This window comes from Fringilla coelebs (genome assembly GCF_963513975.1).
Source record: "Fringilla coelebs genome assembly, chromosome: 1".
Classification (NCBI taxonomy): domain Eukaryota; kingdom Metazoa; phylum Chordata; class Aves; order Passeriformes; family Fringillidae; genus Fringilla; species Fringilla coelebs.
This window is the reverse complement of record NC_140028.1, coordinates 347,841-374,951: the sequence shown is the minus strand read 5'-3', so window position 1 is coordinate 374,951 and position 27,111 is coordinate 347,841. Positions and strand designations below refer to the sequence as shown.

General features: G+C 61.1%; 1 protein-coding gene across 1 annotated transcript; it reads left to right on the top strand.

Moving 5' to 3' along the window:
- Nucleotides 1–11,570: 11,570 nt before the first annotated feature.
- On the top strand, nucleotides 11,571–24,607 carry EPPK1 (epiplakin 1; the record flags this gene model as incomplete). The annotated part of the gene is made up of 1 exon (XM_084217820.1): nucleotides 11,571–24,607. The coding sequence occupies one exon, from the start codon at nucleotides 11,571–11,573 to the stop codon at nucleotides 24,204–24,206; it is 12,636 nt and encodes a 4,211-aa protein (XP_084073946.1). The 3' UTR covers nucleotides 24,207–24,607.
- Between the last annotated feature and the right edge of the window lie 2,504 nt (nucleotides 24,608–27,111).

Below are 27,111 nucleotides of genomic sequence, written 5' to 3'. Positions count from 1 at the left end.
GGGACCATCAGCCCCATGGTGGGACCATCAGCCTCATGGTGTGACCATCAGCCCCAGGTGGGACCATCAGCCCCATGGTGGGACCATCAGCCCCAGGTGGGACCATCACCCCCAGGTGAGACCATCAGTCCCAGGTGGGACCATCAGCCCCATGGTGGGACCATCAGCCCCAGACAAGACCATCAGCCCCAGGTGAGACCACCCTGGCTGTGGGAACCCTGGGAGGAGGACGTGGCCTGCCTGATGTCCCATCCCACACAGCCACCCCACACAGCCACCCCAGACCTGTCTGGAGGCCCTCGCTTCCTCCCACCCAGCAGAGCCTGGGTGCACTGTGGGGTGAGGGGCCATGCCCCAGGGCTGGGGTTAGCAAGGGGAGAGCACTCAGGTGCCCCCAGAGCCTTCCTCCCCTTTCTGGGGTGTGAAGAGAGCTGGGAGAGCCAGGGCAGCTCCCCGGGGCTGGGAGGCACAGCCCAGCTTGTGGCTCTCTGCTCCTGGCTTTTCCTCAGCCCAGCTGTGCCCCCGGCTGCTGCTCCATCTCCCACCCACAGGTGTGGGGCTCTCCCGCCCACCTGGCCACAGCCTGGGCTTGGCAGAGTGCGGCTGGGGAAGGGACGAGAGCCTGGAGCCCCTGGGGCTGCCATCCTGCCCCACGGAAATCACCATGCTGCCCCATGGAAATCACCATCCTGCCCCATGGAAACCCCATCCTGCCCCATGGAAATCACCATGCTGCCCCACAGAACCACCATCCTGCCCCATGGAAACCCCATCCTGCCCCATGGAAACCACATCCTGCCCCATGGAAACCTCATCCTGCCCCACGGAAATCACCGTGCTGCCCCATGGAAACCCCATCCTGCCCCATGGAAACCTCATCCTGCCCCATGGAAATCACCATCCTGCTCCATGGAAATCACCATCCTGCCCCATGGAAACCTCATCCTGCCCCATGGAAATCACCATGCTGCCCCATGGAAATCCCATCCTGCCCCATGGAAATCACCATCCTGCCCCATGGAAACCACATTCTACCCCACAGAACGACCATCCTACCCCATGGAAATCACCATCCTGCCCCATGGAAACCACATTCTACCCCACAGAACGACCATCCTACCCCATGGAAATCACCATGCTGCCCCAAGGAAATCACCATGCTGCCCCATGGAAATCACCATCCTGCCCCACGGAAATCACCATCCTGCCCCATGGAAATCACCATCCTGCCCCATGGAAATCACCATGCTGCCCCATGGAAACCCCATCCTACCCCGTGGAAATCACCATCCTGCCCCATGGAAACCACATCCTGCCCCATGGAAACCACATCCTGCCCCATGGAAACCTCATCCTGCCCCATGGAAATCACCATCCTGCTCCATGGAAACCTCATCCTGCCCCATGGAAATCACATCCTGCCCCATGGAAATCACCGTCCTGCTCCATGGAAATCACATCCTGCCCCATGGAAATCCCATCCTGCCCCATGGAAATCCCATCCTGCCCCACGGAAAACTCATCCTGCCCCACAGAAATCACCATCCTGCCCCATGGAAATCACCATGCTGCCCCATGGAAGCCCCATCCTGCCCCACAGAAATCACCATGCTGCCCCATGGAAACCCCATCCTGCCCCATGGAAACTCCATCCTGCCCCATGGAAATCACCATGCTGCCCCATGGAAACCACATTCTGCCCCACGGAAAACTCATCCTGCCCCATGGAAATCACCATCCTGCCCCATGGAACTCACCATGCTGCCCCATGGAAATCACCATCCTGCCCCACAGCAATCACCATCCTGCCTAATGGAAATCACCATCCTGCCCCATGGAAATCACATCCTGCCCCATGGAAATCACCATCCTGCCCCATGGAAATCACATCCTGCCCCATGGAAACCACCATGCTGCCCCATGGAAATCACCATCCTGCCCCAGAGAAATCACAATCCTGCCCCATGGAAGCCCCATCCTGCCCCGTGGAAATCCTATCCTGCCCCACAGAAACCACCATCCTGCCCCACAGAGCCACCATCCTGCCCCATGCGAACCACCATCCTGCCCCATGGAACCCCCCATTGTGCCCCATGGAAACCCCCATCCTGCCCCACAGAACCACCACCCTGCCCCATGCAAGCCTCCATCCTGCCCCACAGAACCACCATCCTGCCCCACAGAGCCACCATCCTGCCCCATGCAAACCACCATCCTGCCCCATGGAACCCCCCATCCTGCCCCATGGAAGCCCCCATCCTGCCCCACAGTACCACCATCCTGCCCCACAGAACCACCACCCTGCCCCATGCAAGCCTCCATCCTGCCCCCACTCTCAGCTCAGCCGAAGAAAGAGCGGAGATAATCTCTCCATAATCTCTCCCATCGGACAGTTTGGGCCGAGCCTGGGAATCCTGGATAAAAAGGCTTCAAACCCCGATTATCTCCCTTTCTGCGCCCATTGTTTATAGCTGTGGCTCTCGGCAGGGCGTCATTCACAGCCGGGGTGAGATGTTTCCCCTCTGAGACCAATCGAGTCTCACCTCAGCGAGTCACGTCGTAAAAGACCCGCTACTCTCATTAAAAGCTTTCGCCTTCTGATCCACCTGAAGCGGGGAGCTTTTCCCTTTCTCTCCATCCCTGACTCAACAGCGTCAGCCCGGAGGGGAGGGGAGGGCGGCTGCTCGCAGCCGAGCCGGCCTGGCCCCCAGAGCTGCCACCAGCGCAGGCGACACGGGGGTGGCACGGTCGGGACGGACGGAGAGCAGAGATCTCTGCAGCCAGGTGGTGGAACTTGGGGTTTATGGCAGAGGGCGTGGGTGCAGGGCCCTGCTGGGAGCTGCAGCTGCAGCTCGGGGCAGGTTTGAGAGAAGAGAGGGGTAGGGAGGGTGAGAGGGTGAGAATGTAAAAGGCAAGGGCTAAGAGTAAGAGAGAGAGAGAGCAAGAAAGAGAGCAAGCACAACAGCAAGAGTAAGAGTAAGAGCAAGAGCAAGAGTAAAAACAAGAGAGAGAGCAAGAGCTAAGAGCAAGAGTAAGAGCAAGAAGAGAGAGCAAGAAGAGAGAGCAAGAGAAAGAGCAAGAGTAAGAGCAAGCATAACAGCAAGAGTAAGAGTAAGAGTAAGAGTAAGAGTAAGAGCAACAGAGAGTGAAGTTCCCGTTCCAATACAATAAATCATCTTCTGTGTCGAATATTCTGATTCTCACTAACCCATCCAGTACAACATACAAATCCTATAGCATTTACATACAACCTACAAAAATCACTACATTACCATACTACATTTTAAACCCTAAAATCTCCTCTTGGGACCCCTTCTGCCAAGCTGGCAGGGTCTGCTCTGCCCCTTGGAGCTGTCTGCAAGCAGAGGGTACTGTTTCATCCAAAGGGGATTACTTTCAGCCACCCACACCATTGTTTTCCCGTTGTTCAGTAACTGAGGGATCTCAAAGCTGCTTTCATTTCAATCTCGCCTATAGTTTCCATATTCTCAAAATCTTTTGCCAGGCAATCGTATTTATAAGGCTTTCCTGTTTCATCTTCCCCAAAACCAGCAGCTCAGAGCCCCCCAGGGCCGGGGTCTGTGTGCTCTGCTGCTTGCCCTTGGGCTGTCCGTCAGGCTGGATTGACAGCAGCTGGGACAGACGGACGCAGCACAGGGTGTGGTGGTGTTTGAGGAAGAGGGAAGAGACGAGAATCTTGACTCTGTGTTTCAGAAGGCTGGTTTATTATTTTATGATATATATTGAAAATGCTGTACTCAAGCTACACTAAAGAAAGAAGAAAGGATTTTGTCAGAAGGCTAGAAAAGGATGATAATAAAATCTGGTGGAGACTCAGAGACTCCAACACAGCTGGCTGTTATTGGCCATCAATTAAAAACAATTCACGTGAGACCAATCAAAGATGCCCCTGTTGGTAAACCATCTCCGGACCACATTCCACAGCTGTCAGATAATTATTGTTTGCATTTCTTTCCTGAGGCTCCTCAGCTCCTCAGGAGCAAAATCCAAGTGAAAGGATTTTCATAAAATGTGGCAGTGACAGCTTGAATGGCACACGGCAGGGGTGTCACCGAAGCCCCTCAGCTTGGCTGGCACACGGCAGGGGTGTCACCGAGGGTGTCACCGAGGCCCCTCAGCTTGGCTGGCACACGGCAGGGGTGTCACCGAGGGTGTCACCGCAGACCCTCAGCTTGAATGGCACTGCAGGGGTGTCACCGAGGGTGTCACCGAGGCCCCTCAGTTTGGCTGGCACGGCAGGGGTGCCACCGAGGGTGTCACCGAGGGTGTCACCGAGGCCCCTCAGCTTGGCTGGGACAGGGCAGGGGTGTCACTGAGGGTGTCACCGAGCTCCGGCAGCCGCAGCCAGGGGAGAGGTGCCCAGGCTGGTCGCTCCTCGTCCTTGGCGGCAGCCGAGGAGCTTTGATGAAGCCGCTGAGTGCTTGGGTTGGATTTGCCCAAATCGCAGCTGCTCATTACGGGTAATTAACGCCACAGCCGCCCTGCATTGGCGGGGGGAGTGTGGCAGACTCAGCACGGCCCGGTACGGCCCAGAACAACCCAGTATGGCCCAGTACAGCGCACTGGGTCCTGTGTGCACAGCTGTGTGCCCCGACGGGAGCTGAGATCCCCTCCCGCCTGTCCCTGCAGCCCGGCCGTGCCCCACCGGCCGTGCCCATCTGCCCGGTCACCGGCCACCACGTCCATGCCCGGTGCCACCGCAGCCCCGGGGCTCTCTGATCGCCCAGCGTGGGTCACAGGGCCCCGGGGCAGCTGTCGAGACGCAGCAGGAAGCTCTGTGGGGCTGGTGTCGCCGAGCACTCATCGCTGTTTGCCCATGGATTAAGGCTCTCAGCACCTCCGTGAGAGACACCTCCGGGCAGCCGTCAGAAATTCGTGCTGGTCTCTGGGACACAGCTGCCATCCCTGCAGGAGCAGGGATGGCTTCTGCAGCCACCCCCTGGCGGGGAGGATGCAGCCCCTGGCCCTCTCACTGGCCCCACTGGGGCTGCCCCTGCTCAGGAATCGCCCCACCAGCCCAGGGTGTTGTGCCAGACGGTGCCTCTCCTGAAACTGCAGCTCTGGGGGCTCCAGGTGACCCTGCCCAGGTTCCTCTCCTGAAACTGCAGCTCTGGGTGCTCCAGGTGACCCTGCCCAGGTTCCTCTCCTGAAACTGCAGCTCTGGGGGCTCCAGGTGACCCTGCCCAGGTTCCTCTCCTGAAACTGCAGCTCTGGGTGCTCCAGGTGACCCTGCCCAGGTTCCTCTCCTGAAACTGCAGCTCTGGGTGCTCCAGGTGACCCTGCCCAGGTTCCCCTCTCAGATCTGCAGCTCTGGGTGCTCCAGGTGACCCTGCCCAGGTTCCCCTCTCAGATCTGCAGCTCTGGGGGCTCCAGGTGACCCTGCCCATGTTCCTCTCCTGAAACTGCAGCTCTGGGTGCTCCAGGTGACCCTGCCCAGGTGCCTCTCCTGAAACTGCAGCTCTGGGTGCTCCAGGTGACCCTGCCCAGGTTCCTCTCCTGAAACTGCAGCTCTGGGTGCTCCAGGTGACCCTGCCCGGGTTCCTCTCCTGAAACTGCAGCTCTGGGTGCTCCAGGTGACCCTGCCCAGGTTCCTCTCTCAGATCTGCATCTCTGGGTGCTCCAGGTGACCCTGCCCAGGTTCCTCTCTCAGATCTGCAGTTCTGGGTGCTCCAGTGACCCTGCCCAGGTTCCTCTCCTGAAACTGCAGCTCTGGGTGCTCCAGGTGACCCTGCCCAGGTTCCTCTCTCAGATCTGCAGCTCTGGGTGCTCCAGGTGACCCTGCCCACGTTTCCCTCTCAGATCTGCAGCTCTGGGTGCTCCAGGTGACCCTGCCCAGGTTCCTCTCTCAGATCTGCAGCTCTGGGTGCTCCAGGTGACCCTGCCCAGGTTCCTCTCTCAGATCTGCAGCTCTGGGTGCTCCAGGTGACCCTGCCCAGGTTCCTCTGCCCCTCTGGACCAGCGGTGTGGCACTGCCCAAGCAGCAGGCACAGGGGGACACTCTGCCCAGGTGTTCAGTGTCATTGCAGGGGGAAGGGGTGGCACCACAGCAGGCTCCAGGGCTCTGTGCCCGTGGGCTCAGCCAGCCAGCCCGTGCCTGGATACCGGCACCTCTCCAGACAACACACTCCCACGCACCATAAACACCTTGCCCAAGCGCTGCATGCTCCCCGCAGCACCTCGCCCCAAGGAGGCTGGGGCAGAACCCCCCTGCCCAGTGGCCCCAAAGCCTCTTTGCCCCTCTTTGTGGTACCTGCCGCTCTTACAGCTCCCACAGAGCAGCTGTGGCCCTGGGGAGAGGGCTCGGGGCGCTCGGGGGGCAGCAGGAGCTGCAGGTGGGGCTGGCTGCAGGGTCTGGAGAGAGGGTGTGGAGCTGGTGATGGAGGCAGGGCAGGGATGTTTGGGTGACTCAAGCAGCAACAGGATGGTTTGGGCATGTTTCGGGCAATTCAGGCTTTATGCACATCCAGGGGCGTGGGCAAGGCTGGGGGGAGCAGGGAAGGGTCCCCCCTCTATCCCAGCTGCCAGGTGCCAGGGTTAGGCCTACACTGGGGTTTTGTCAGCCCTGCACCTGCAGCCCAGGGTCCAACCACTGCAACGAGGCACAGGGGCACTGCTGGCAGCAGGGAGGGTTTGGGGGGTGATGGAGAGAAGGATGAGGAGTTGATGAAGGCAGCGCTGACCCTGGGGTGGAATGTCTCTGCCCTTTGGTCTCACCTCTCTGTGGAGGGCACAGCCCACAGGGACAGGGTCACCTCCTGCACCACAGCCGTTTTGGGAACCCCTGCAAGGAGGGACCCCAGCTCCCCGAGGGAGCCGTGGGGAGGGCTGGCCCGCGAGTTTCTGCAAGGGCTGGGCCGGTGTGTCATCCCCAGGGGCGGGGAAGGGCCTGGTTTTAAACGTGCTCTGCTCCCGGGCAGGAAGCAGCGGCAAGGCGGTGGAACGGCGGGCACCTGCCCGTGGTGTGAGCACCGTGCGCAGGTAGGAGATGGGGCGGGGAGGGCCCCGGCTGGGCACTGCGGGCCGTGCCGGGGGCTGCGGGGCGCAGAGGCGCTCCGGCGATCCCCGGAATGGCAGGAATGCGGCAGCGCTCCCGGTGCCGGGGTGGGACCGCGGGCGTAGGGCAGCCTCCGCACGGGGCTGCGGCACCCCGGGCACTACCTGGGGCACAGCGGGAGGACGGCGGTGCCAGCGCGTCCCAGGAGCAGGGCAGGATGGCTGTCCGGGCAGGATGGCTCCGGGAAAAGCCTCGAGGCTCCGATGGCACGGGCGCTGAGGAGGGGGCAGGTAGTGGGACAGGGCAGGCGGAGGACTGGCTGCACCCTCCCACGGTGCCCGGTGAGGCGGGTCCGCGGTGCGGTGGGGTTGTCCTGAGGACAGGGTGCGAGTTCATCCTACGGCAGCCCCCTTCGGGCACCGGGCACGACCCCGGCACTGCGGACCGTGCGCCGGGGCGGCCGGGCAGGCAGCACTGCCTGGGAAGGGCTGCTGAGCTGCCCCCAGCTGCCCCCAAAGCGCGCCCTGGCTGCCCTCCCTGTTCCCATCACCCTCCGTCAGTGCCCCAGAAAATTCCCTGCTGCTCTCCCTCCCCCGAAACACCTCCGGCCTCAGCCTGCCCCACGGGACACCACCCTGCAGCGCTCCCACCCCCAGCCCCAGCCTCTCCCAGCACTCTGCAGTCCCTGCCCCAGCAAACAACTCCTCCGCCACCCTCTCCCGACACCGTGTCCCGCACTCTGCCAGTAAAACCTGTCCCTGCTCCCGGTCCCTCCCCAGGGGCCCTCCTCCCCAGCCGGTGCCGCTCTCCGGGTGCTCCCTGCGGGTGCAGAGGTGCGGATTGTCCCGCGGGGCTCCCGAGGGTGGCGGTGGGTGCGCGGGGCTCCCGCGGGTGCTCACACCGGTGCCAGCGCGTTCCCTGACGCAGCCGGCAGCGAAAGCGGCGGAGCAGCGGCTGCGGCTGCCAGGGAGCGCTGCCCGCGTCGGGGAGAGACCGTGGCCCCAGGGAGGGTGGCAGGTGCCAACACCTCTGCCAGGAATCTCCCTGCCTTCGTCGGCAGAGTCGGTTACTCAAAGTTTCCGATGGGGCTGACGCCTGCTGACGAAAGGCAGCGGAGCCCTTCCCCTGCTGCGCGCCCACCGCCTCCCCCTGCCCGGGGAGGGCCGGGGGGCAGCACCTTTGCTTCCCCGGCCGCTTGCAGACTTCCACAGGTGCGGGTGGCAGTGCCTAGATTCTGTCCGCCCTGCGGTGCCGGTGGCCCGTTCGGTTCTGGGAACGTGTGGGGACCTGCCTGGGGCTGTCCGGATGCTGGAAGCACACCGGAGCGGGAGACCGCGGCCGCCGCAGCGCCGGGACGTGCAGGGGCCTGCCCGGGGCTCTCCAGACACCGGAGCCACCCCGGCGCTGCTGTGCCCGCGTCACGGCAGGGCTGAGCGCAGCTCCTGCCGAGGGCAGCGCAGCCGGTGCCATCCAGCCCGGCTCGGCTCGGCCCTGCCGGGAGGGGGCTGCGGGGCCAGCCACAGCCCTCCCGGGCCCGGGAGCGGGCGGGCAGAGCCGCTGGGAGGTGCGGCCGGTCCCGCAGGTGTTTTGCATGAGCCTGGCACCGGGAGCCCGGCGGGGGCGTGGGCGGCCGGGGTGAGCCCGTGGGGCAGAGGAGAGAGCCCTGCGAGCCGGGGGAGCCCCTGGCTGGCAGCACACAGCGACTGTCCGGGGTCTCAGCCAGCAGCTGGACCCTCCTCCGCAGGCCCCCAGGCAGGGACCCCCGAGCGCTCCTGCCCTCCGCAGTCCTTCCCGGAGGCCGGCGCAGCCCCGGGGCCTCCCGGGCGCGATCACGATCCTGCAAACAAAACACAAACAGCATTGCCTGGGCAGATCCGAGCCGCGCTGACATCACCGGGCGGAGGGAGCCGGCTCCTGACGAGACCTTTCCCCGGGCCGGGCAGCGAGCCCGGAGCGCGGCTGGGACGGAGGAGCACGCGTAAGGAGAAGGTGCTGGCGTGCCCGAGGGGCACGGAGTGCGCTGAGGGACACGAGGGGACGAAGCCGGGTGCACGGAGCCCCTTTGGAGAGGCTGGGGTGGGCACGGCCCCGGCACCGTCAGGGTGCTCTTCGCTCCCAGCTCTTGTTTGCACGGGTGGAGCCGCGGAGGAGATGGGTCTGTGAGCTCCCGCAATGAGACAGAGCTGCTCCGCGCCGTCCCCACTCGAAGTGACCTCTGCGGGAGGGTCAGCGTGGCACAGAACCCTGGGGCTCTGTGTGGGGGACACCTCGAGGCAGCCCTACCCTGGCTGTGTCCTTGCAGCCGGGTCCAGCCATCCCGGTGGGCAGCACCGCGACCCCCCTGCTCGGCTGCAGGAGCTGGGGCAGACGCGGCTCCTCGGTCCCCACAGCTCGGCCCGTGGGCTCCCCCGCCGCTGTGGGGCCAGTCCAGCCCTGACAGACCCCGCTGGGCACCTGGGGGATGGGGTTCCCGAGGGAATCAGCCATCCCACCTGCCCTCCCGCTCCTCCAGCCCGCTCCAGCCCCCCGCCTCCTGCCGGCTGCTGAGGCGGAGGCTGCGGGCAGGGAGGCTCCCGAGCGCCGTGCGCCGCGGCCGCAGCCCGGGGGCCGTGGCTGACCGCAGCTGCCAGGGCTCGGCACGCCCCCGCTCCGCCACGGGCTCACTCCGACCTCCCGGTGCTCACGGCGCCGCGGCTGGGGCAGATCCAAGCGGACAGGATCCAGTTATTAAGGTTATTAGGGATGCCTCTGCCCGAATTAAGGTGCAAACGAAACCCTGTGCAAAAGTCAATAGTGTGGGTTTTATCTGACAGTAAACATCTGAGAAAGAGAGGGAGAAAGAAAATAGAAATGAGTGACAGAGGCAGAATAAAAAAAAAAATGCAGAATGAAATATAGAATAGAGAAAATATCACCACCCGTGGACCCCAACGATGCTCTGCTGATCCCCTCCCCAGCTGGTCTGGTGGTGAAGGTCCCCCTGGAAAGCACGGGTGGGTTAATCCACCCAGGCCAGGCAGGAACCCTCCTGGGGGTGCCATTGTCTCTTACAGCACACTCCGGGTGTGCCACACGCAGCCCGGTGCTGCAAGGCTTCAGGAGCGACTCTGGGGGGCACCGGAGGTCCCTGATGGATGAAGGCACCCCTCAGCTGCCTCTGGGCTCACTGCCCCGAGCAGAGGTGACAACACACCGAAACTTCCCGGCCCCACCTGGGCTGGGGGGGAATCTGTGCGAACCTGCTCCCAGCACAGGGCTCTGTGGGCTGCGGCCTCACCCCAGAGCCAGCCAGAGATGATTCTCAGCACGCTGCTGGGCTCGGCTCGCATTCTTTTCCTTGTTTACTTGTTTACTTCTCCCCCGAGGAATGGGTTTTATCTAATCTCAGCAGTTTGGCTTTCAGCCCGAAGTTCCAGCCAGGCATTCCTTAGGGGGAGGGGTGGGCTTGGTGAACAAAATTTTATAGCGGTGTTTGAGGCACGAGCTGTTTCAGTCTCTGACACAAGTGTGTCCCCCAGCCTTGCCAGCAGGAGGGAGGGTTTGGACTGGGTGCAACCTCACCCTGAGGTAGCTCTGGAGGTGGCCTGGTGGCAGCTGCCCACTGAGATGGAGTCTCTGCCTTCCTGGCGTTGCTCGGGCAGGGTGAGAAGGGGGGACAGTGGAAGGACAGGGGGGTTCATGGGGCAGCCCTGTGGGAGCACATGGACCTCGCCAGCACCCCCAGAGTCACAGAACCATGGGGGGTTTGGGTGGAGAGGGACCTCAAAGCCCATCCAGTGCCACCCTGTGGCACGGCAGGGACACCTCCCACAGGACCAGGCTGCTCCCAGCCCCATCCAGCCTGGCCTGGAAAACTTCCAGGGATCCAGGCACAGCCACAGCTGCTCTGGTTCCCTGTGCCAGGGCCAAACCACCCTCACAGGGAAGGATTTCTTCCCAAAATTCCACCCATCCCTGCCCTAGGGAGCCATTCCCTGTGTCCTGGCACTCCAGGCCTTGTCCCCAGTCCCTCTTCTGGAACCCCTTTAGGCCCTGGAAGGGCTCTGAGCTCTCCCTGGAACCTTCCCTTCTCCAGGGGAACATTCTCAGCTCTCCCAGCCTGGCTCTAGAGGGGCTCCAGCCCTGCAGCATCTCTGTGACCTCCTCTGGGCTCTCTCCAGCAGCTCCAGGTGCTCCTGCTGTGTGCCCAGGGCTGGGGCAGCCCTGCAGGTGGGCTCTCACCTGAGCACAGGGGCAGAGGGGCAGATCCCCTGCTGCCCACACTGGGATCAGCCCAGGGCTTGGGGGGTTTTGGGGTTCCAGTGCATGTGGCCAGGGTGTGTGGAGCGTCTCGCCCACTGACTCCTTGAGTTTGGCCGGATCCCTCAGGGTGGCACACCAGGTTTGGACATGCCCAGCCTTTGGCTGTCACTTCCTCCTGCCTGAGAATATTTGTGTTTCTGATTTCCCCGTGTTTGACACGCAAACCATGAAGAAGTTGATTTCTCACCGAGCTTTCCCTCTCTCCCCTCTCTCTGCAGAGTCCTGGGAGCTGTGGAAGGCGTGCAGCAGGAGGATGGAGAGCAAGCCAGCAGTGAATGGCCAGGCTGTTCCTGGCTCTCCTGGGCAAGATGTGACAGGCACAAACCACTTGTGCCAGGACGTGATGCCGTGCAAACAGCAAAAGGCAGCTGGCAGGGATGCGGGGCCAGACGCTCCCGGGGAGCCCTCGGAGACAGCTGGCAGCATTGCAGGCGTGTATGTGGAGGCTTCAAAGAGGATAATGAGCTTTTATGAGGCCACCAGAGAGCATCTGCTGAGCCTGGATTCGGCCCTGTGCCTCCTGGAGGCGCAGGCAGCCACGGGCTCCATCTCTGACCCGCTGAGGAGCCGTCGTGTCCCCGTGGCAGAAGCTGTGCGGATGGGGCTGGTGGGGCTGGAGCTGAAGGAGAGGCTGCTCTCGGCCGAGAGAGCTGCTACTGGCTTCCTGGACCCCTACACAGAAGAGAAAATCTCCCTCTACCAGGCCATCCAGAAGGAGCTGGTGGGGAGGGAGCAGGGCGTCCGCCTGCTCCAGGCCCAGGTGGCGACTGGAGGCGTCATCGACCCGGCCACCGGCGGCCGGCTCCCGGCAGGTGTGGCCTGTGAGAGGGGGTATCTGGATGAGGAGATGAGCCAGCTCGCCTCTGACCCCAGCAATGAGGACAGCAAGGTGTTCCTGGACCCCAGCACCATGGAGAAGGTCACTTACTCGGAGCTGAGGAAGAGGTGCGTCGTGGATCCGGCCTCAGGCTTCCTCCTCTTGCCGCTGCAAATCACCTTCCCAGGGCTGCGAGGGAGGGTGAGCAGCAGGGACCTGATGGACTCTGGCATCATCAGCCATGACGTGTTCCGAGGCCTCGAGGAGGGAAGCGTCTCTGCCCAGGAGGTGGCAGAGAATGACATCGTTCAGCACTTCCTGCGCGGGACGAGGAGCGTGGCCGGCGTCCTCCTGCCTTCCGGGGAGCAGAAGAGCCTTTACCAGGCCCTGAGGGAGCATCTCCTGGTGCCTGGCGCTGCTCTCATGCTCCTGCAGGTCCAGGCCTCCACCGGCAGCCTGACAGACCCCCTGAAGAACAAAAGCTACTCCGTGGATGAGGCTGTCAGGGTTGGTCTCATTGGCCCAGAGCTTCATGAGAAGCTGTCTTCAGCTGAGAAAGCCATCACGGGTTACAGGGACCCATCCACCGGAGAAATGCTCTCCCTGTTCCAAGCCATCAGGAAGGGCTTTGTTCCCAGGGATCATGGCCTTTGCCTCCTGGAGGCTCAGCTGGCCACGGGCGGTGCCATCGCCCCAGGCAGGCACCTCCGTGTCCCCATGGAGACAGCCTGCGAGTGGGGGTACCTGGACGAGGCCACCAGGCAGCTCCTGTCCAGCCCTCCCGATGACATGAAGGGGTTCTTTGACCCCAGCTCCAAGGAGAAGCTGAGCTACGCAGAGCTGCTCCAGCGCTGCGTCACCGACCCCAGCACGGGGCTCCTGCTGCTGCCGCTCCCTGGGGACAGCAGCGAAGGGTCCCAGGGGACACTCAGCTTCTTTGACCACAGGACCCAGACAGCTCTGGAAAACACGACGGTGCCCGTCACTGTGGGGAAATACAAGGGCAAGTCGGTGTCTCTGTGGAAACTGCTCTTCTCTGACTACATCCAGGGCGAGCAAAGAGCTGCGCTGGCTCAGAGGTTCCGGGCAGGAATGCTCTCCCTGCAAGGGCTGGGAGAGGCCGTCAGAGCCGCTGTTGAGGAAAAGGCTGCCACTGCTAACATCACCTTCAAGGGCCTGAGGGAGCAGGTGACGGCCGACCAGCTCCTCAGCTCAGAGATTATCAACAAAGACTTGTTCAAGAAACTCAAGGAGGGAGAAACGTCGGCCAAAGAGGTGGTCGACATGGACACCGTCAGGAAGTACCTGCAGGGCACGGGAAGCATCGGGGGGCTGCTGCTCCCCGACTCCCAGGAGAAGATCAGCATCTACCAGGCGAAGCGGAAGGGACTCCTCAGGCCGGGAACATCTCTGATTCTCCTGGAGGCGCAGGCTGCCACGGGGTTTGTCATCGACCCCGCTGCCAACAAGAGGTACTCCGTGGACGAGGCTTTACGAGCGAACGTCATCGGCCCGGACGTGTACGACAAGCTGCTGGCGGCGGAGAAATCTGTCACTGGCTACCGAGATCCTTACTCGGGGGGTAAGATCTCCCTGTTCCAGGCCATGCAGAAGGAGCTGATCGTCAGGGACCACGGCATCCGCCTGCTGGAGGCCCAGATCGCCACCGGCGGCATCATCGACCCCGTCAACAGCCACCGCATCCCCGTCGAGGTGGCCTACAAGCGTGGCTACTTTGACAAGAAGATGAATTTAATCCTCTCGGACCCCAGTGACGACACCAAGGGCTTCTTCGACCCCAACACCCACGAGAACCTGACCTACCTGCAGCTGAAGGAGAAATGCATCACTGAGCCCTCCACGGGGCTCTGCCTCCTCCCTCTGAACAGCAGGAAGAGGCAGTTCGTCGATGAGGCCACCAGGCAGGTGTTCAGGAGCTCCTGGCTGCCCGTCAGGTTTGGGCGCTTCCGGGGGGAGAAGGTCTCGGTGTGGGACCTGCTGAACTCTGAGTACTTCAGCGAGGGGAGGCGCCGGGAGATTTTCAACCACTTCCAGCTGAGGAAGATCAGCCTGGAGCAAATCTGGCTCATGCTGGAGGAGGAGATGAAGAAATGGGCCCCCATCAAGTTCCCGGCCATGAGAGGCAATGTCAGCGCCTATCACCTGATGGAAACCGGTGTCATCGACAGGGCCCTGTTTGAGCAGGTGCTGGAGGGATCTGTCACGCCAGAACAAGTCCTGCACATGGACTCTGTCAGGAAGTACCTCTACGGCTCAGGCAGCATCGGGGGGATTGTGCTCCAGCCATCCAACCAGAGAATGAGCATTTACGAGGCCATGAAGCAGAACATCGTGGTGCCAGGAGTGGCCCTGCCTCTGCTGGAGGCCCAGGCCGCCACAGGCTTCATTATTGACCCTGTGACCAACCAGAAGCTCTGCGTGGATGAGGCCGTCAAGGAGGGGGTCATCGGGCCAGATGTCCATGAGAAGCTGCAGCAGGCGGAAGGGGCCGTGACGGGCTATAAAGACCCTTTCACGGGCAAGAAGATCCCCCTTTTCCAGGCGATGAAGAAGGGCCTGATCGCCGACAAGCAGGCCATGCAGCTGATGGAGGTGCAGATGGCCACAGGAGGCATCATCGACCCAGCGTGCGGCCACCACATCCCCCTGGAGTCGGCCCAGCAGCGAGGCTGCCTGGATGAGGACACCAGCAAGGCCCTTTCCCAGCCCAGCGATGACCACAGAGTGTTCTGCCTCCCGGACAGCAAAGAGAGCGTGACCTACGCCGAGCTCATCCAGCACTGCCAGAAGGACGACGTCTCTGGCTTCCACTTGCTGCCTCTGGCACAGGCAGCTGCTCCTGCCTACACCGACGAGCAAATCCAACGGATTTTCAAGGAAACCATGGTGAAGGAAAAAGGAGTCTCCCTCTGGGAGCTCATGCACTCGGGGTATTTCACCGAGGAGCAGAGGAGCGACTTTGTGGAGAGGTTCCGCTCAGAGGAGCTGTCGCTGGAGCAGCTGGTGGCTCTGGTGCTCAGGCTGGTGGGGGAGATGGAGATGAAAGCCAGGACCCAGATCTCCCTGGAGGGCCTGAGGGGCAGTGTCCCTGTGGTCTGGCTGCTGGACACGGGCATCATTTCCGAGAAGACGTTTGAAGAACTGGCTCAGGGTGTGAGAACTCCCGAGGAAGTGGCTGCAATGGAGAGCGTAAAGAGGTACTTGAAGGGCACAGGCAGCATTGCTGGGGTCTTCATAGAGGCATCCAAACAGAAGATGAGCTTTTATGATGCCATGAAAAACAACCTCCTCCTCCCTGGGGCTGCTCTGAGGCTGCTCGAGGCTCAGGCAGCCACAGGGTACCTGACTGACCCTGCCACAAACCAGAGGCTCAGCGTGAGGGACGCCGTGAGGGCGGCCGTTGTTGGAGAGGAGCTGTCTGAGAAACTCCTCCTGGCTGAGAGGGCTGTGACAGGCTACACAGACCCCTACACCGGGGGCTCCATCTCCGTGTGCCAAGCGCTCAGGAAGGAGCTCATCCCCCTGGCAGAGGCCGTGCCCTTGCTGGAGGCCCAGCTGGCCACGGGAGGGGTGGTTGATCCCATCCACCACCTCCACCTGCCGCTCCAGGCTGCCTGCAGGTATGGCTTCTACGACGAGGACCTGAACCAAACCCTCTCTCAGCTGGATGACAGCACCAAGACCTTTTTTGACCCAAACACCAAGGAGAACGTGACCTACCAGCAGCTGAAGGACCGGTGCATTCGTGAGGCCGAGTCGGGTCTGTGGCTCCTCCCTCTGTCAGAAAACGCGATGTTCTGCGTGGACGAACAGACCATGAAGGTTCTGAAATCTGTGACTGTTTGTGTCAACGTGGGGCGCTTCAAAGGACAGACCGTGTCTGTCTGGGACCTCCTCAACTCCGAATACTTCTCAGACAGCCAGAGAAGAGAGCTGGTGCAAAAGTACAAAGACGAGAAGGCTGAGGTGCTGCAGGAAATCACAACAATTATCACCACAATCATCCAAGAGACTGAGGCACAGGGCAAGAAGTTCGCCTTCAAGGGCCTGAGGAAAAGAGTTTCTGCCAGTGACCTCTTCCAGTCCCAGCTGATCGACAAAAAAACCCTCGACGAGCTCAACCAGGGGAAGAAAACAGTCAAAGAAGTGACTGAAATGGAGTCTGTCCGCAGGTACCTGGAGGGCAGTAATTTCATAGCAGGGGTCCTTATCCAGCCAAGCAATGAGAAGATGAGCATCTACCAGGCCATGTGGAAGGGCATCCTGAGGCCAGGGACCGCCCTGGTGCTGCTGGAGGCCCAGGCGGCCACCGGCTACATCATCGACCCTGAGAAAAACAAGAAATTTTCAGTGGAGGAAGCGTTAGAGGTGGGTCTGATTGGAGGGGAAATTTTCGAGAAGCTGCTCTGTGCAGAGAGAGCCGTGACGGGCTACACTGACCCCTACACCAAAGCCCCAATGTCCCTGTTTGAAGCCATGAACCAAGGGCTGATTGTGAAGAGCCACGGCATCCGCCTGCTGGAGGCCCAGATCGCCACCGGCGGCATCATCGACCCCGTGCACAGCCACCGCGTGCCCGTCGAGGTGGCCTACAAGCGTGGCTACTTCAACCAGGAGATGAACCAGATCCTGTCCGACCCCAGTGATGACACCAAGGGCTTCTTCGACCCCAACACCCACGAGAACCTGACGTATATGCAGCTCCTGGAGAGATGCGTCCAAGACCCAGACACGGGGCTGTACATGCTGCAGGTTGTAAAAGAGGGAGGAAAGTACTTCTACATTGATGAGTCCACAAAGCAGGCTTTGCGCTCAAAGCCCCTTCAAGTGAAAGTTGGGAAGTTTAAGGACCAAACAGTTTCTGTCTGGGAAGTCCTCTGCTCTCACTACATCTCAGAGCAGAAAAGGAAAGAGCTGGTGATGCAGTACAAAAGCAAAAACCTAGCGCTGGAAGAGCTGATATCCCTCATCTTAAAAATCATTGAGGACACCGAGCGAAGAGGAGAAGCCCTCAAGGTCAAAGGACTGCGGGGCGAGGTGTCGGTATCAGAATTGTTCAACTCTGAGATAATTGACAAGAAAACTCTGGATCAGCTGCAGGACGGGAGCCTCTCACTTGCCAGCCTCACAAAGAGGGACACCATCCAAAGGTACCTGGACGGCACTGGGTGCATCGCCGGGGTTCTCCTCCCGCTGAGGAAAGAGGTGATGAGCATCTACCATGCGCTGAAGAAAGGCCTCCTCACGGAGCAATGTGCCCTGGGGCTGCTGGAGGCACAGGCGGCCACCGGCTTCCTCCTGGACCCCCGGAACCACCAGAAGCTCTCTGTGGACGCGGCTATGTCCTCCGGGCTGGTGGGCAGCGAGCTGCGCGAGCAGCTGCTGTCGGCAGAGAAAGCCGTGACGGGATACACAGACCCTCAAACAGGAAGCAAAATATCTCTCTTCCAGGCTGTGAGACAGAAGATCATAGTCAGAGACCACGGCATCCGCCTGCTCGAGGCCCAGCTCGCCACTGGTGGCATCATTGACCCCTGGCATGGCCACCGCCTGCCCCTGGAGGTGGCCTACAAGCGCGGGCACCTGGACGAGGACATGTTCCTCCTGCTTTCGGATCCAGATCACGGCAGCAAAGGCTTTATAGATCCCAACACTCATGAGAAGATCAGTTACAGCCAGCTCCTGCAGAGGTGTGCCAAAGACAGGGAGAGCGGCTTGTACCTGCTGCAGGTCCTGGAAAAGGAAGGCGACTATTTCTACATTGATGAGCAAACCAAAAACGCCCTGCTGTGCACAAAGGTCCAGGTGCCTGTGGGGAAATACAAGGGACAGGTGTTATCGCTGTGGGAGCTTCTCTGCTCCGAGTACATCACAGAGGAGAAGAGAAAAGAGCTGGTGAAAAAGTACAAAGCGGAATCCCAACACATTGTGCAAGGAATCATTGAGACAATACTGAAGATCATCAGGGAAAAAGAAGAGGACAGAAGCGATGTCTGGTTCCAGGGACTCCGACAGCAAATTACGGCATCAGAACTGCTCAGTGCACAAATAATTACGGAGGAAACAATAGAAAAACTCCATGAAGGAAAAGAGACGGCAGAAGAAATAGCAAAAATGGACAGTGTGAGGAGGTACCTTGAGGGAACTGGAAGCATCGCAGGTGTGCTGGTGCCCTCCAAGGCCGAGCCGGGCAAGATGGAGAAGATGAGCATCTACCAGGCCGTGTGGAAGGGCATCCTGAGGCAGGGCACGGCGCTGGTGCTGCTGGAGGCCCAGGCGGCAACTGGCTTCATCATTGATCCAGTGAAGAACAAGAAGCTCTCTGTGGATGAGGCGGTGTCCTCTGGGCTGGTGGGCAGTGAACTGAAAAACAAACTTCTAAGCGCCGAGAGAGCTGTGACGGGCTACACCCATCCCTACACGGGACAAAAGATGTCCCTGTTCCAGGCCATGAAACAAGATCTCATCGTCAGGGACCACGGCATCCGCCTGCTGGAGGCCCAGATCGCCACTGGCGGCATCATCGACCCCGTGCACAGCCACCGCGTCCCCGTGGAGGTTGCCTACAAGCGTGGCTACTTTGACCAGGAGATGAGCCAGATCCTCTCGGACCCCGGCGACGACACCAAGGGCTTCTTCGACCCCAACACCCACGAGAACCTGACCTACCTGCAGCTGCTGCGCCGCTGCGTGCCCGACCCGGACACGGGGCTGCTGATGCTGCAGCTGATGGACAAGGGCTCCGTGCTCTACCAGCTGAGCGAGGATGCCCGCAAAGCCCTGCAGGCCGCCCGCACCTCGCTGGCCGTGGGGCTCTTCCAGGGCCAGAGCGTCACCGTCTGGGAGCTCCTCTTCTCCCGCTACGTGCCCGAGCACCGGCGCCAGGACCTCCTGCGCCAGTACAAGGCGGGGACAGTCACCGTTGCACAGATGATCCAGGTCCTCGTGGACATTGTCACCAGGGCTGAGGCCCAGGGCCATGGTGCCAATGGGGTCCCCAAGTCATCAGGAAAGGAGAACCTGCCTGAACCCAGCCAGAACGGCAGTGCCTCAAAGTCCCAGAAGGAAGAGGAACAGAAACTGCAGCGGGAGCAGGAGGAGGAGCTGGAGCGGTCCCTCAAGTCGCAGACGGTCGAGGTGTCGGCAGGTGGCTTCCACGGCAGGAAGGTGTCCCTGTGGGAGCTGCTCTTCTCCAAGTTTGTGTCGGAGGCCAAGCGTCAGGAGCTGCTGGGGCGGCTGCGGGCCGGCAGCCTGGCGCTGGCCGAGCTGGCCACGCTGCTGACGCTGCTGGTGGAGGAGGCGGCGCAGCGCAGCAGCAGCGTGAAATTCACGGGCCTCAGGAGGCAGGTGAGCGCCTCGGACCTGCTGGACTCGGGCATCATCGACACGGGCACGCTGGCCGACCTGGTGCAGGGCGCCAGGACGGTGCAGGAGGTGACGCAGATGGCCTCGGTCAAGCGCTACCTGGACGGCACGGGCGTCATCGCCGGCGTGCTGGTGCCCTCCAAGGCCGAGCCGGGCAAGATGGAGAAGATGAGCATCTACCAGGCCATGTGGAAGGGCATCCTGAGGCAGGGCACGGCGCTGGTGCTGCTGGAGGCCCAGGCGGCCACGGGCTTCCTGCTGGACCCAGTCAAGAACCAGAAGCTCTCCGTGGACGAGGCGGTGTCCTCTGGGCTGGTGGGCAGCGAGCTGCACGAGAAGCTGCTGTCTGCCGAGCGGGCCGTGACGGGCTACTCTGACCCCTACACAGGCGACAAGATCTCCCTCTTCCAGGCCATGAAGAAGGAGCTGATCGTCAGGGACCACGGCATCCGCCTGCTGGAGGCTCAGATCGCCACCGGCGGCATCATCGACCCCGTGCACAGCCACCGTGTGCCTGTCGAGGTGGCCTACAAGCGTGGCTACTTTGACCAGGAGATGAGCCAGATCCTCTCGGACCCCGGTGATGACACCAAGGGCTTCTTCGACCCCAACACCCACGAGAACCTGACCTACCTGCAGCTGCTGCGCCGCTGCGTGCCCGACCCGGACACGGGGCTGCTGATGCTGCAGCTGATGGACAAGGGCTCCGTGCTCTACCAGCTGAGCGAGGATGCCCGCAAAGCCCTGCAGGCCGCCCGCACCTCGCTGGCCGTGGGGCTCTTCCAGGGCCAGAGCGTCACCGTCTGGGAGCTCCTCTTCTCCCGCTACGTGCCTGAGCACCGGCGCCAGGAGCTCCTGCGCCAGTACAAGGCGGGGACAGTCACCGTTGCACAGATGATCCAGGTCCTCGTGGACATTGTCACCAGTGCTGAGGCCCAGGGCCACGGTGCCAATGGGGTCCCCAAGTCATCAGGAAAGGAGAACCTGCCTGAACCCAGCCAGAACGGCAGTGCCTCAAAGTCCCAGAAGGAAGAGGAACAGAAACGGCAGCGGGAGCAGGAGGAAGAGCTGGAGCGGTCCCTCAAGTCGCAGACGGTGGAGGTGTCGGCAGGCGGCTTCCACGGCAGGAAGGTGTCCCTGTGGGAGCTGCTCTTCTCCAAGTTTGTGTCGGAGGCCAAGCGTCAGGAGCTGCTGGGGCGGCTGCGGGCCGGCAGCCTGGCGCTGGCCGAGCTGGCCACGCTGCTGACGCTGCTGGTGGAGGAGGCGGCGCAGCGCAGCAGCAGCGTGAAATTCACGGGCCTCAGGAGGCAGGTGAGCGCCTCGGACCTGCTGGACTCGGGCATCATCGACACGGGCACGCTGGCCGACCTGGTGCAGGGCGCCAGGACGGTGCAGGAGGTGACGCAGATGGCCTCGGTCAAGCGCTACCTGGACGGCACGGGCGTCATCGCCGGCGTGCTGGTGCCCTCCAAGGCCGAGCCGGGCAAGATGGAGAAGATGAGCATCTACCAGGCCATGTGGAAGGGCATCCTGAGGCAGGGCACAGCGCTGGTGCTGCTGGAGGCTCAGGCGGCCACGGGCTTCCTGCTGGACCCAGTCAAGAACCAGAAGCTCTCCGTGGACGAGGCGGTGTCCTCTGGGCTGGTGGGCAGCGAGCTGCACGAGAAGCTGCTGTCGGCCGAGCGGGCCGTGACGGGCTACTCTGACCCCTACACAGGCGACAAGATCTCCCTGTTCCAGGCCATGAAGAAGGAGCTGATCGTCAGGGACCACGGCATCCGCCTGCTGGAGGCCCAGATCGCCACCGGCGGCATCATCGACCCCGTGCACAGCCACCGTGTGCCTGTCGAGGTGGCCTACAAGCGTGGCTACTTTGACCAGGAGATGAGCCAGATCCTCTCAGACCCCGGCGACGACACCAAGGGCTTCTTCGACCCCAACACCCACGAGAACCTGACCTACCTGCAGCTGCTGCGCCGCTGCGTGCCCGACCCGGACACGGGGCTGCTGATGCTGCAGCTGATGGACAAGGGCTCCGTGCTCTACCAGCTGAGCGAGGATGCCCGCAAAGCCCTGCAGGCCGCCCGCACCTCGCTGGCCGTGGGGCTCTTCCAGGGCCAGAGCGTCACCGTCTGGGAGCTCCTCTTCTCCCGCTACGTGCCTGAGCACCGGCGCCAGGAGCTCCTGCGCCAGTACAAGGCGGGGACAGTCACCGTTGCACAGATGATCCAGGTCCTCGTGGACATTGTCACCAGGGCTGAGGCCCAGGGCCACGGTGCCAATGGGGTCCCCAAGTCATCAGGAAAGGAGAACCTGCCTGAACCCAGCCAGAACGGCAGTGCCTCAAAGTCCCAGAAGGAAGAGGAACAGAAACGGCAGCAGGAGCAGGAGGAAGAGCTGGTGCGGTCCCTCAAGTCGCAGACGGTGGAGGTGTCGGCAGGCGGCTTCCACGGCAGGAAGGTGTCCCTGTGGGAGCTGCTCTTCTCCAAGTTTGTGTCGGAGGCCAAGCGTCAGGAGCTGCTGGGGCGGCTGCGGGCCGGCAGCCTGGCGCTGGCCGAGCTGGCCACGCTGCTGACGCTGCTGGTGGAGGAGGCGGCGCAGCGCAGCAGCAGCGTGAAATTCACGGGCCTCAGGAGGCAGGTGAGCGCCTCGGACCTGCTGGACTCGGGCATCATCGACACGGGCACGCTGGCCGACCTGGTGCAGGGCGCCAGGACGGTGCAGGAGGTGACGCAGATGGCCTCGGTCAAGCGCTACCTGGACGGCACGGGCGTCATCGCCGGCGTGCTGGTGCCCTCCAAGGCCGAGCCGGGCAAGATGGAGAAGATGAGCATCTACCAGGCCATGTGGAAGGGCATCCTGAGGCAGGGCACGGCGCTGGTGCTGCTGGAGGCCCAGGCGGCCACGGGCTTCCTGCTGGACCCAGTCAAGAACCAGAAGCTCTCTGTGGACGAGGCGGTGTCCTCTGGGCTGGTGGGCAGCGAGCTGCACGAGAAGCTGCTGTCTGCCGAGCGGGCCGTGACGGGCTACTCTGACCCCTACACGGGCGACAAGATCTCCCTCTTCCAGGCCATGAAGAAGGAGCTGATCGTCAGGGACCACGGCATCCGCCTGCTGGAGGCCCAGATCGCCACCGGCGGCATCATCGACCCCGTGCACAGCCACCGTGTGCCCGTCGAGGTGGCCTACAAGCGTGGCTACTTTGACCAGGAGATGAACCAGATCCTGTCCGACCCCAGTGATGACACCAAGGGCTTCTTCGACCCCAACACCCACGAGAACCTGACCTACCTGCAGCTGCTGCGCCGCTGCGTGCCCGACCCGGACACGGGGCTGCTGATGCTGCAGCTGATGGACAAGGGCTCCGTGCTCTACCAGCTGAGCGAGGATGCCCGCAAAGCCCTGCAGGCCGCCCGCACCTCGCTGGCCGTGGGGCTCTTCCAGGGCCAGAGCGTCACCGTCTGGGAGCTCCTCTTCTCCCGCTACGTGCCCGAGCACCGGCGCCAGGAGCTCCTGCGCCAGTACAAGGCGGGGACAGTCACCGTTGCACAGATGATCCAGGTCCTCGTGGACATTGTCACCAGGGCTGAGGCCCAGGGCCACGGTGCCAATGGGGTCCCCAAGTCACCTGAAAAGGAGCACCTGCCTGAACCCAGCCAGAACGGCAGTGCCTCAAAGTCCCAGACAGAAGAGGAACAGAAACGGCAACGGGAGGAGAAGCTGGAGCGGTCCCTCAAGTCGCAGACGGTCGAGGTGTCGGCAGGTGGCTTCCACGGCAGGAAGGTGTCCCTGTGGGAGCTGCTCTTCTCCAAGTTTGTGTCGGAGGCCAAGCGCCAGGAGCTGCTGGGGCGGCTGCGGGCCGGCAGCCTGGCGCTGGCCGAGCTGGCCACGCTGCTGACGCTGCTGGTGGAGGAGGCGGCGCAGCGCAGCAGCAGCGTGAAATTCACGGGCCTCAGGAGGCAGGTGAGCGCCTCGGACCTGCTGGACTCGGGCATCATCGACACGGGCACGCTGGCCGACCTGGTGCAGGGCGCCAGGACGGTGCAGGAGGTGACGCAGATGGCCTCGGTCAAGCGCTACCTGGATGGCACGGGCGTCATCGCCGGCGTGCTGGTGCCCTCCAAGACCGAGCCGGGCAAGATGGAGAAGATGAGCATCTACCAGGCCATGTGGAAGGGCATCCTGAGGCAGGGCACGGCGCTGGTGCTGCTGGAGGCCCAGGCGGCCACGGGCTTCCTGCTGGACCCAGTCAAGAACCAGAAGCTCTCTGTGGACGAGGCGGTGTCCTCTGGGCTGGTGGGCCGCGAGCTGCACGAGAAGCTGCTGTCGGCCGAGCGGGCCGTGACGGGCTACTCTGACCCCTACACGGGCGACAAGATCTCCCTGTTCCAGGCCATGAAGAAGGAGCTGATCGTCAGGGACCACGGCATCCGCCTGCTGGAGGCCCAGATCGCCACCGGCGGCATCATCGACCCCGTGAACAGCCACCGCGTGCCTGTCGAGGTGGCCTACAAGCGTGGCTACTTTGACCAGGAGATGAGCCAGATCCTCTCGGACCCCGGCGACGACACCAAGGGCTTCTTCGACCCCAACACCCATGAGAACCTGACCTACCTGCAGCTGCTGCGCCGCTGCGTGCCCGACCCAGACACAGGCCTTTATTTCCTCAATATTTCTAGAAAATAATTGCAAAACCTTTTTATTTTTTTCCTTTTTTTATCCTTGGGGAAGACTGTTGCTATTGTTAGTAATTCTTTTGCTGTTGGTGTTTGTCTTTCTTTTTCTAAATATTTTTTTACCGTTTATGATCCCCGTGAGGTAGTTTCCTTCACGATCTCTTTTCTTTGCCACCACCCACCCCTGTCAGGTGCAGCTTTGAAGTGCCTCCCCCTGAGCAGTTTTGCTGCCTTGCATTGTTCATCTTTCCTTAGTTGCCTTTCAGGGACAGAGGAGGCAGTCTGGGTTATCTCAGGTCATTTTGGTGAAGTGTGTCATCCTCATTTTCCTCACGCAGGTTTAACTGCAGGTCTTTGTTCCATATGGGTGCTGCTGTGCGTGGTATTTTTATTCTCTGCCTCTATTTTCCTGCCTCTGCCAGCTATTCTCCCCAGAAGCCTTGCAGGATGACGTTCAGGTTGCAGGTTTTCAAGCCAGGACAGCGTGCAGAGCAGATTTCTGCGTGGGCAGGATGCCAGGTTTGCGTTGGGTGTCGCTGGCGTGGGACACATCATGTGTTTGCTCTCCATGCCCCAGCCTGTCCTGCCTTCTGGGGGTGTCTGGAGCACAAACAGCCTCAGTCCAGAGTGGTTTGGTCTCTCGCTGTGCTTTCCCTCCCTCTGTGAAGCCTCTGTGGGGATGGATCCTCAAAGGAGCTGGGAGTGGACGTGGCTGTGCTGTACTTTCCGTCTGTCCATCCTCGGTGGAGCCTCTGTTCCCTCCTGCTCCTTTTGCCCTCCTGTGTCCTGAGCTGACTCAGCCACATGCCACAGCAGAGGAACAGCCCTGGAGCCACTCTTCCGTGCAGTTCAGGGATTAATAATTCTACTGCTGTTTAATGGAAGGAAACCTACCCTCCTTAAATGTGCTGCCTTGGGGTGTTTGCCTTAATTAACCTGGTAATGTCCTGGAAAATGGACTTTTGGCCACAGGCTTGTGCAGCTGATACCTGGGAACAAGAGCAGAGGAGCTGTGGGGCCCAGAGAATTGGGGGCTCGAAAAAGGAGGGGACAAATTAACGGGACAGAAGTCACAGAACCATGGGATGGCTTGGGTGGGAAGGGGCCCCCTCGTGCCACCCCCTGCCAGGGCAGGGACATCTTCCACTGTCCCAGGCTGCTCCCAGCCCTGTCCAACCTGGCTTTGGACACTTCCAGGGATCCAGGGGCAGCCACAGCTGCTGTGGGCACCCTGTGCCAGGTCTGCCCACCCTCACAGGGGACAGTTCCTTCCAATATCTGACCCACACCTACGTTCTTCCAATTGGAGGCCATTCCCTGATGCTGTCATGTCAGGGATGGAAAGAAAGGCTCCAGTCTTCAGGTAGATCAGAAGGCTCAAAAAGAATCTTTATCAGCAAGAAGCAGCGAGTTTTACAGTCTCACTCACTAAGTGGGACCAGATTGGTCTCAAAGTAGAAAAATCCTCACCTTACTGGTGACTATGAATAGCACGCTGTGAAGAGCCATAACTATAAATGATGGTTGCAGAAAGAGAGATAACAATTGTTTGAATTCTTTCGTCTAAGATTCCCAGGCTCAGCCTGGGAGAAATTCTTTCTGTTCTTTCTTCGACTGAACTGAGAATATCCCCAATTCCCTCTTGTCCTGTCACTCCAGGCCTTCATCCCAAGCCCCTCTCCAGCTGCCCCCTATAGCTGCTGGAAATCCACAGTGACATCTCCCAGGGGTTTTCTCATCCTGGAAATCCAATTCTCCCTTCCACAGAGGCAAACAGGAGCAGGGGGTGCCGGGTCCCCGGGCTGTGTCTGTAACGTCCCCCTGTGCCCGTGCCAGCGCGGTGTCCCCGTGGCTGCTGCACTGGGACGCGGTTTGGGACGGTCTCACGGGCAGGGCACGAGCCACGCTGGGCTCTGGCAGCCCCCAGAGCAGGCAGGGCTGAGGTGAAGCCTCCAGGGTGTTAAATGCTAGCCAGGAGTGCCAGCCCTGCCTGCCTGCGGAGCCCTGGACCTTGTCCCCTGTGCCACACTGCCACCTCCCCAACCCCCTCCCCACGGAGTCATCTGGGCCCTGTGAGACCACGGAATGCAGTGCTCCCCCAGAGAAAGGAAGGGAAAGAGGGAAAGAGGGAAAGAGGGAAAGAGGGAAAGAGGGAAAGAGGGAAAGAGGGAAAGAGGGAAAGAGGGAAAGGAAGGGAAAGAGGGAAAGAGGGAAAGAGGGAAAGGAAGGGAAAGAGGGAAAGAGGGAAAGAGGGAAAGAGGGAAAGAGGGAAAGGAAGGGAAAGAGGGAAAGAGGGAAAGAGGGAAAGAGAGGAAGGAAGGAAGGAAGGAAGGAAGGAAGGAAGGAAGGAAGGAAGGAAGGAAGGAAGGAAGGAAGGAAGGAAGGAAGGAAGGAAGGAAGGAAGGAAGGAAGGAAGGAAGGAAGGAAGGAAGGAAGGAAGGAAGGAAGGAAGGAAGGAAGGAAGGAAGGAAGGAAGGAAGGAAGGAAGGAAGGAAGGAAGGAAGGAAGGAAGGAAGGAAGGAAGGAAGGAAGGAAGGAAGGAAGGAAGGAAGGAAGGAAGGAAGGAAGGAAGGAAGGAAGGAAGGAAGGAAGGAAGGAAGGAAGGAAGGAAGGAAGGAAGGAAGGAAGGAAGATTAAAAAAGAGAAAGAAAGAAAGAGCAAGGAAGAGAGAAAAAAGAGAGAGAGAGAAAAAAGGAAAGGAAAAGGAAAAGGAAAAGGAAAAGGAAAAGGAAAAGGAAAAGGAAAAGGAAAAGGAAAACAATGGAGAGAAAAGGTATCACCACCCATTACCCTCCAGTGGGGGTAGGAGCTCACAAAACAAGAACCCAGAGGGCCATTTCTAACCCATGTCCCCAGATGTCACAGCCACACGTTTATTGAGCTCCTCCAGGTGTGGGGACTCCACCCCTGCCCTG